Source organism: Macrobrachium nipponense, chromosome 25, assembly GCF_015104395.2.
Source record: "Macrobrachium nipponense isolate FS-2020 chromosome 25, ASM1510439v2, whole genome shotgun sequence".
Lineage (NCBI taxonomy): Eukaryota > Metazoa > Arthropoda > Malacostraca > Decapoda > Palaemonidae > Macrobrachium > Macrobrachium nipponense.
The window spans coordinates 43351108-43360808 of NC_087214.1; the positions used below are offsets into that span (position 1 = coordinate 43351108).

General features: G+C 38.7%; 1 protein-coding gene across 1 annotated transcript; it reads right to left on the reverse strand.

Annotated features, from left to right (window-relative positions):
- Positions 1-4006: 4006 nt before the first annotated feature.
- Positions 4007-6502, reverse strand: LOC135199065 (golgin subfamily A member 6-like protein 26). The gene has a single exon (XM_064226979.1). It carries the CDS (start codon positions 6500-6502, stop codon positions 4007-4009), a length of 2496 nt encoding a protein of 831 aa, XP_064083049.1.
- Between the last annotated feature and the right edge of the window lie 3199 nt (positions 6503-9701).

Below are 9701 nucleotides of genomic sequence, written 5' to 3' on the forward strand. Positions count from 1 at the left end.
ACCCATTATGCATTGCATAGGCCATATTTTGCATATATGGAAGGCATTGAACTTACGGATTTTTAGGCGGCGCCAGAGGTTGCCACAGGAGTATATGCAAGTATTAAACCCATTATGAATTGCATATGCCATAATTTGCATATATGAAAGGCATTGAATTTACAGGTTTTTAGACCGTGCCACAGGTTGCCACAGTAGTATATGCAAGTATTCATTATGCATTGCATAGGCCATATTTTGCATATATGAAAGGCATTGAATTTACGGGTTTTTAGGCCGCGCCAGAGGTTGCCACAGGAGTATATGGAAGTATTGAACCCATTATGCATTTCATAGGCCATATTTTGCATATATGAAAGGCATTGAACTTACGGGTTTTTAGGCCGCGCCAGTGGTTGCCACAGTAGTATATGCAAGTATTCATTATGCATTGCATAGGGCATATTTTGCATATATGAAATGCATTAAATTTACTTGTTTTTAGGCCACGCCAGAGGTTGCCTCAGTAGGATATGCAAGTATTGAAAAACCCATTATGCATTGCATAGGATATATTTTGCATATATGAAAGGCATTGAACTTACGGGTTTTTTAGGCCGCGCCAGAGTTTGCCACAGGAGTATATGCAGTATTGAACCCATTATGCATTGCATAGGCCATATTTTGCATATATTGAAAGGCATTGAACTTTCGGGTTTTTACCGCCCCCGCGCCAGAGGTTTGCGACAGTGATATATGCAAGTATTTCATTATGCATTGCATAGGCCATATTTTGGATATATGAAAGGCATTGTTGAAACTTTCGGGTTTTTACGCCCGCGCCAGAGGTTGCGACAGTAGTATATGCAAGTATTCATTATGCATTGCATAGGCCATATTTTGCATATATGAAAGGCATTGAACTTACGGGTTTTTAGGTTACGCCAGAGGTTGCCACAGTAGGATATGCAAGTATTGAACCCATTATGCATTGCATAGGCCATATTTTGCATATATGAAAGGCATTGAACTTACGGGTTTTTAGGCCGCGCCCAGTAGGATATGCAAGTATTGAACCCATTATACATTGCATAGGCCATATTTTGCATATATGAAAGGCATTGAACTTACGGGTATTTAGGCCACGCCAGAGGTTGCCACAGTAGTATATGCAAGTATTCATTATGCATTGCATAGGCCATATTTTGCATATATGAAAGGCATTGAACTTACGGGTTTTTAGGCCGCACCAGAGGTTGCCACAGGAGTATATGCAAGTATTGAACCCATTATGCATTGCATAGGCCATATTTTGCATATATGAAAGGCATTGAACTTACGGGTTTTTAGGCCGCGCCAGAGGTTGCCACAGGAGTATATGCAAGTATTGAACCCATAATGCATTGCATAGGCCATATTTTGCATATATGAAAGGCATTGAACTTACGGGTTTTTACACCGCGCCAGAGGTTGCCACAGTAGTATATGCAAGTATTTATTATGCATTGCATAGGAAATGTTTTGCATATATGAAAGGCATTGAACTTACGGGTTTTTAGGCCGCGCCAGAGGTTGCCACAGGAGTATATGCAAGTATTGAACCCATTATGCATTGCATAGGCCATATTTTGCATATATGAAAGGCATTGAACTTACGGGTTTTTAGGCCGCGCCAGAGGTTGCCACATTAGTATATGCAAGTATTCATTATGCATTGTATTGGCCATATTTTGCATATATGAAAGGCATTGAACTTACGGGTTTTTAGGCCGCGCCAGAGGTTGCCACAGGAGTATATGCAAGTATTGAACCCATTATGCATTGCATAGCCATATTTTTGCATATATGAAAGGCATTGAACTTACGGGTTTTTAGGCCGCGCCAGAGGTTGCCACAGGAGTATATGCAAGTATTCATTATGCATTGCATAGGCAATATTTTGCATATATGAAAGGCATTGAACTTACGGGTTTTTAGGCCGCGCCAGAGGTTGCCACAGGAGTATATGCAAGTATTGAACCCATTATGCATTGCATAGGCCATATTTTGCATATATGAAAGGCATTGAACTTACGGGTTTTTACACCGCGCCAGAGGTTGCCACAGTAGTATATGCAAGTATTCATTATGCATTGCATAGGCAATATTTTGCATATATGAAAGGCATTGAACTTACGGGTTTTTAGGCCACGCCAGAGGTTGCCACAGGAGTATATGCAAGTATTGAACCCATTATGCATTGCATAGGCCATATTTTGCATATATGAAAGGCATTGAACTTACGGGTTTTTTAGTCCGCGCCAGAGGTTGCCACAGGAGTATATGCAAGTATTGAACCCATTATGCATTTGCATAGGCCATATTTTGCATATATGAAAGGCATTGAACTTACGGGTTTTTTACACCGCCAGAGGTTGCCACAGTAGTATATGCAAGTATTCATTATGCATTGCATAGGCCATATTTTTGCATATATGAAAGGCATTGACTTACGGGTTTTTAGGCCGCGCCAGAGGTTGCCACAGTAGATATGCAAGTATTGAACCCATTATGCATTTGCATAGGCCATAATTTTGCATATATTGAAAGGCATTGAACTTACGGGTTTTTAGGCCGCGCCAGAGGTTGCCAGAGGAGTATATGCAAGTATTGAACCCTTTATGCATTGCATAGGCCATTTTGCATATATGAAAGGCATTGAACTTAAGGGTTTTTAGGCCGCGAGGTTGCAGAGGTTGCCACGGAGTATATGCAATTATTCATTATGCATTGCATAGGCATATTTTTGCATATATGAAAGGCATTGAAACTACGGGGTTTTTAGGCCGCGCCAGAGGTTGCCACAGGAGTATATGCAAGTATTGAACCCATTATGCATTGCATAGGCCATATTTTGCATGTATGAAAAAGGCATTGAACTTACGGGTTTTTTACACCGCGCCAGAGGTTGCCACAGTAGTATATGCAGTATTCATTATGCATTGCATAGGCAAAAATATTTTGCATATATGAAAGGCATTGAAACTTAGGGGGTTTTGGGTTTTTTTAGGCGCGCCAGAGGTTGCCACAGGAGTATATGCAAGGTATTGAACCCATTATGTATTGCATAGGCCATATTTTGCCATATATGAAAGGGCATTGAACTTACGGGTTTTTTAGGCCACGCCAGAGGTTGCCACAGGAGTATATGCAAGTATTGAACCATTATTTGCATTGCACCTAGGCCATATTTTTGCATATATGAAAGGGCATTGAACTTACGTTTTTTACACCGCGCCAGAGGTTGCCACAAGTAGTATCTGCAAAGTATTCATTATCATTGCATAGGGCAAATATTTTGCATATTATGAAAGCATTGAACTTATTGGTTTTTAGGCCGCGCCCAGAGGTTGCCACAGGAGTATATGCAAGTATTGAAACCCATTATGCATTGCATAGGCCATATTTTGCATATATGAAAAGCATTTGAACTTACGGGTTTTTAGGGGCCACCAGAGTTGCCACAGTATATGCAAGTATTCATTATGCATTGCATAGGCCATATTTTGCATATATGAAAGGCATTGAACATTACGATTTTTTTAGGCCGCGCCAGAGGTTGCCACAGTAGGATATGCAAGTATTGAACCCATTATGCATTGCATAGGCCATATTTTGCATATATGAAAAGCATTGAACTTTTGCCTTCTGATGGCCTTTTGGTTTTTTGAATAGCTTTTGACTCTCAAACTGAGAGCTTCATCCTCTGGCCTCCGAACAGCTGATGGCTCTCAAGCTGAGAGCTCTTCCTCCAACCTCCAAACTGCTGTTGGCTCTCAAGCTCAGAGCTGAGAGTTGGTCCTCTTATCTCCAAATAGCTTTTCGCTCTCATACTGAGAGCTTTTCCTCCTACCTCCAGAAAATTCTTCCTTTGACTCTCACCAGGTGAGTTTGTTCATTCCTTGAGACAGTGTTTTGGCTGACGAGTTGGGGGAACTCAGCAGCCATTGCCTTCCTCCTCTGTGAAAGATGAATATCCTGAAGATCTTTATCTATCTCCATGAAGAACATCTTCCACAATGTGCTTGAGGCCCTCCCATTGTTTCTCGTAATCCTCACTCTTTTCCCGCTGGGCGTTCAAGTACTTCTTCCGTTGTTTCTCCTCTGTCTCACGGGCCTTCTCACAGGGGTTTTCCTCACTCCCTGTGTCTCTCCTTCCTATAATTCCTCCTGTGCACTTCTCTTGCTTCCCTTCTTCAATCATTTCATCTCCGTGTTCCAGCGCAATGTGTTCTAGCTGGAAATTCCTCTGAGCAGTCCCATGGAGAAGCATCATCAACATGTATTTGTCGTGCTCCCTCAAAGCCTCCTCCTGTGTTCTTAGCTTCTCCCTGAGACGCTTTTCGTCTCTCATCCTATTTTCCTCCTGCTGCTGAATCTTTTCTTTCAGCATATCACAGTCTTCGAGAAGTTGCTGCACTTCCAGCTGGGCTTCACTCTCCTTGTTCTTCAAAGAGATGAGGTCTTCTTCTTTACATTCCAGCAAGCGTTCCAGGCTCTGTCCTTGACGCAGAGCGCTTTCCAAGTCTTCCTGGAGTTCCTCCAGTCGTTCACGCTGCTTCTCTGCTTCTTTTTCCTGTTGCCTCAGTCTCTCCTGATGTTGCCTTCTTATTTCAATCTCTCCATCTTCTTTCTCCTTAGCTAACAGATGGTTTTTATTCATCTGTTCTTCTAAATCAATTTTTATCGTCCTCTCCCTTTTTTCTGCTTCCTTTAGCAACGTCTGCAGCTCCGTTGCATAATGGAGAGCTATGTCTAGTTTATCCTCGAATTCCTGTTGTTCACACCTTGTCTGTTCTTCTTTTGTGAGGAACTCTTCTATTCGAAGGTTCCTCTTCTGGAGCTCTGCTTCTAAGGTCGTTAGGGAAGCCTCCATGTCTTTCTCTCTTTCATTTGCTCCTTCTAACAAGCTCTCCATCTCTTTCCCGTGATAGAGAGCATCCTGCAGAATGGTTTCCTTATGTTCTAATGATTTCTCCAGCGACATTATTTCCAGCGCCTTTTCCTCTAATTCTTCTTTAGTCTTTTCATTTTCTCCTCCTAGTTCGGCCACCCAGTTTTTCATCGCTTGAAGCTCATCTCTTAAAATCTCATTACGTTTCCTCTCAGCTTTTAAAACTTCTTTTGTTAAAATAAACTCGGACTCTGCTTGGCTCAGAAGTGACTGGAGATTTTGATGCAGGTCCTGCATCTTCAGGACATCCTCCTGAATCCTTACATTTTCCACTTCAGCGAGCCTCAGTTTTTCTTGGAGAGTTGAGTTATCATCTTCAGCTTCCTCCAATCGTCTCTTCATTGTTTCACGTTGGTACTCCATTTCCTTAGTTTTAAGGGCGAGGGATTCTTTAAGATGGTCGACTTCCTTCTCTTTCATTGCTAAAACTTTCCTCAGCTCTTCATTCATCGTACAGAACTCTTCGTTCTCCATATCGAGTAATTCATTAGTGTTTTCACTTTCCTTTAATTTCAGTAAGGTGGCCTCCAGCTCTCTTTCTTTTCCAGCCATCTCCTGCTGGAAGAGCCGTCTCATCTCGCTCTCGTCCTCGTCTCTCCTCATAAGCAAGCGGCCTTTATCTTGTAGGTGACACTCCAGAGACGTCAATTTCTCATTCTGCTCTTTCTGTATCTTTTCAGTCTCTTCTAATTGATCTAAAGCTTGTCTTAAATCCTGATCAAATTGCAGCCTTTCACCTCTGAGTTGTTCACTTTCTTGGAGGAGGTTAACAATTTTCCTGTCTCTTTCACTTACACCCTTTTCAAAATTGCTTTTCATTTCCTTTCCCTCGTTTTCTTTCTTTTCAAGAAGTAAATCTTTTTCCATTAGTTGTTTTCGAAGCAATTCGATTTCCTGCTCAGCTTCTTTCCAGAGGTGTTCTTCAATTTCGGGTTCTTCAATTTCGGGGTGCAAGTCGTCATCATTGTCCAGATCACTATCTTCTAGATCTTCCAATTCCAGGCTGTCTTCCTCGTCGTCAATTTGGGTGTCCAGGTCGTCATCATTGTCCAGGTCTTCATCATCCTCACTATCTTCCGAGTCCATGCTGTCTTCCATTAAAACGATTTCTTCCAGGTCGTCAACTCGGGTTCCTTTAATCTGGTAACAACAGAAAGCAACGAGCGCCAAGCCCGCCAGCAATGCCATCCCAGGGAGGGCGAGAGCAAAGCGAGGCGCATCAATGCTGCTGGGTTGTTCCTCAAAGATTTCAGGAGTCCGAGAATCCGCCATATCATAAGATGTTATGATGTCCTGTACGCCAACATTAATCCGTTGAGAACCAAACAATGTTACACAGTCCTCGCAGATAGAAGCATACAGGTCACAGCACAAGAAACACAAAACTAGTAGCAAAAAGCAGTAATTCGCGATCATGATGAATGAAGCGTTATACCCGGAGACTCTCGCTGTCTCTAAACTTAGTTTTTCAAAATGACGCTGGATTCGGGATCTATAGGCGTTCGCTCCTGGCGCCAACAACGTCTTCATTCTAGGGAAGACTCCGGAAGGGGCTTCACGGCTCGGCTCCGAAGGATTGCTCCTCTTCTCCGTTGCTGTTCTGGCGAAAGTCTCCAGGTCCCCGACCAGCTCCTGGAGTCCTTCGGGAGGATCGAGGTCTGTAGAAGGAATCCCCGCTAATCTTATTCGACTCTTGACCTCCGCCGTGATCACAAGTCCAGTCCAATTTCCTCCTGATATAACCTGCGCGAGTCTCCGTTTTGAGAGAAATTGACCTAAAGTTTGCTGAAGTTAAATTCATTTTTAATGATCCCGTTTTGTTCAAGTTATGACATAATCTTTCGTAAAAATTTTCCATGACCATTTTTTTCCTTTACTTTAATGTTCACGTTTTGGTTAAAACCCTTATCATTAGTAGCAGTAATACCGTAATGATTATTATTATTATTGTTATTGTTATTATTAATTTTATTATTATTTTTTTTTTTTTTTTTTTTTTTTTTTTTTTTTTTTTTTTAAGAAGCAGCTGTCTCTCGTTTCGTGTTTTTATCATAAACCACAGGGTTACTCTTATCCCCTTTTATTTACCCCCTTTTTTTTTACAGTGGGGAAGAAGTTTCATTTACTGTAATGTTCCCGGTGTCAGTTTCTTATGGAAGTATGAAAGTAAAATGAAAAATAAGAGAAAAAAATCAGTAATTTACCATACCCTGAATACACCAATATCAGAGAATAATAATAATAATAATAATAATAATAATAATAATAATAATAATAATAATAATAATAATAATAATAATAATAATAATCCAAAGAAAACTCATAATCACATGAGTCAATAAAATGGAAAATTAAATCCACAATAATATATCTGTTTGATTTTTTAAATTTATGTTTTAAATAACAAAATCAAACAGACATACTATTGTGGATTTACGTGTCCAAATAATAATATAATAATATTAATTCGCAAACCTCTGAATCATAAGAATTAGGTGAATGACAATATGAATAATGATGAATTCGCAACTCTATCTACTCCATAGTCAAAGGCATTGGAGGTGAGTTATATCCCATAAGATGGAGAATGTTGTTTCGTTGAAAAGACATCCCCAAATCGCATGTTAGTTTTAAACCTTCTTTTCTGATGAGGTTGAGATCTCATCAGGACATGATTGATATATTCATTATTTGATGCTGGGGTTCAAAGTGACGCTGTAGCATCCAATGGTTTATTTCTGTTGAAAAGCGACTTCAGGAATAATATAGGGAAAATTCACTTTGATTTCGTAGAACAGTATATTATTTTATGCGTCTGCCAGGATGTTCTGTTATGAATAAGTATATTTATCTGCATTTTCAAAATCCTCTGTACTATCATAATATTCAACTTACGGTACTATGCTCATTTATTCGTGGATAGGTGGATATCTCGCTTAAATTATATATAAACTATTGAAATGAAAAAATCCTTTGGCATTAATCGAAAGAATTGTGAATTTAGAAGTAAAAATTTACCTGTTTACTGTTTTCTTACTTTTCTATATTTTATAAAAAAAAAAATAAATCAAAGCTTGACCTCCCCACCCCAAAAATGATGGGTGGTTAATACAGAGTAATTGTGTAAGACAAATAAATTCGTCAGGAATATGTCACGTTTATACTCGTGGAATATATTAATACATTCTCAAGGGAAATTAAATGCTCAACTTCATTTGCACTGAAAAATAAATTGCGAATTAATTAGAATTGGGGAAAGGCCATTCAATGCTTAGTGCTAAAATAGGCCAACTTTCCTGACAAAAGCCGAGATTTTTTTAAAACATTCAGTTAAGAACTGAGGCTGAGGATTTTCTGAAAAAAAGCATGTTGTCATGATCCTCATACTTACATTGTTTCTATATATATACTTATTCAAATTCAGTTTATTGAAATGGTCACCTATCTATATATATTTATTAAGATTCAGTATATTGAAATGGTCGCCTATGAGTGGAAAAATGAATTTTAAAAAAGTGCATTGAATTTCGCACAGACAGATGTTGATAAAATATTTTAATATATGTGACGTAAAAAGTATTTTTCTCCATAATCAATGCAAGGAAGGAAAGCTCTATGAACATATAGAAATTTAGTATATTTTGTAATTATATTTAACATCAAGAGTGTTCAAATAACCTTACATTCATCTGATCTTCTCTGCTTAATTGTTAAAGTTTTTACTGAAAGAAAATTTCTGTATAAATTAAAATGTTTTACAACAGGGATATGTGTCTGGTTTTATAATGAACAATGAATTATTGTATCAAAAGAACTAACATTCGTTCATCTGAACTATCGTGCTGACAAACTTTAAACATTTCACTTTATATTAGTTAGATGTGGGGGATCAAAGAGACGCATATTATTAGATAAATGCATTTGCAAAGGAACTGACGCAACTGTGGTGATACCTGTGAAAGTGGCGATTGACGGCGTCAATAACCTCGTTGTTGCGACGCCAGTAAGAACTAACAAATCAAGTGGCGATTGAAGGGAAGAGAATGGAGAGGCATTTTGAGTTTACAAATGAATTACTTATTTATGCTGAGGGGGGTGTAAGGTAGGGATTCGTTTCAAAAGTAAGACAGTACAAGGTTCGAAAGCTCTCAATATCCATTAAAGCCCATATACTCACATGGTATATTATTGTGGACCTGCAACCAATATTATTATTATTATTATTATTATTATTATTATTATTATTATTATTATTATTATTATTATTATTATTATTATTATTATTATTATTATTATTATTATTATTCCTCGCTTACGGAACGTGACAGTAAAGCTTTACCAATCTTTGCTGTTCCCTCCTGGACTTCAGAAACTTGTTAATTTTAAGAACATCAGGTTGTCACATTTCCCAATAAATCTAATGGAACACAAATAGATAGTTTTTTTTTTTCTTTTCAAAAGAAGATGAAGGACGTTCAACTTTATTCATGAAAACCTTTTTCGTCTTTTTTTTTTTTTTAAGCTGTCCCGAACTCTTCAGCTTTGTTATTTTAGCAAATTATGAAGATGATTTCTTGTCTTCGCAGAATGAATAACGTATGAAAGTTGCGCCCTGCTCTGGGTATTTTTCGTTATAGCAAGATTTAATATTTTGTTTCCACTGGGATTTCCACATTGGAGAATTAAGGAGAGAGAGAGAGAGAGAGAGAGAGAGAGAGAGAGAGAGAGA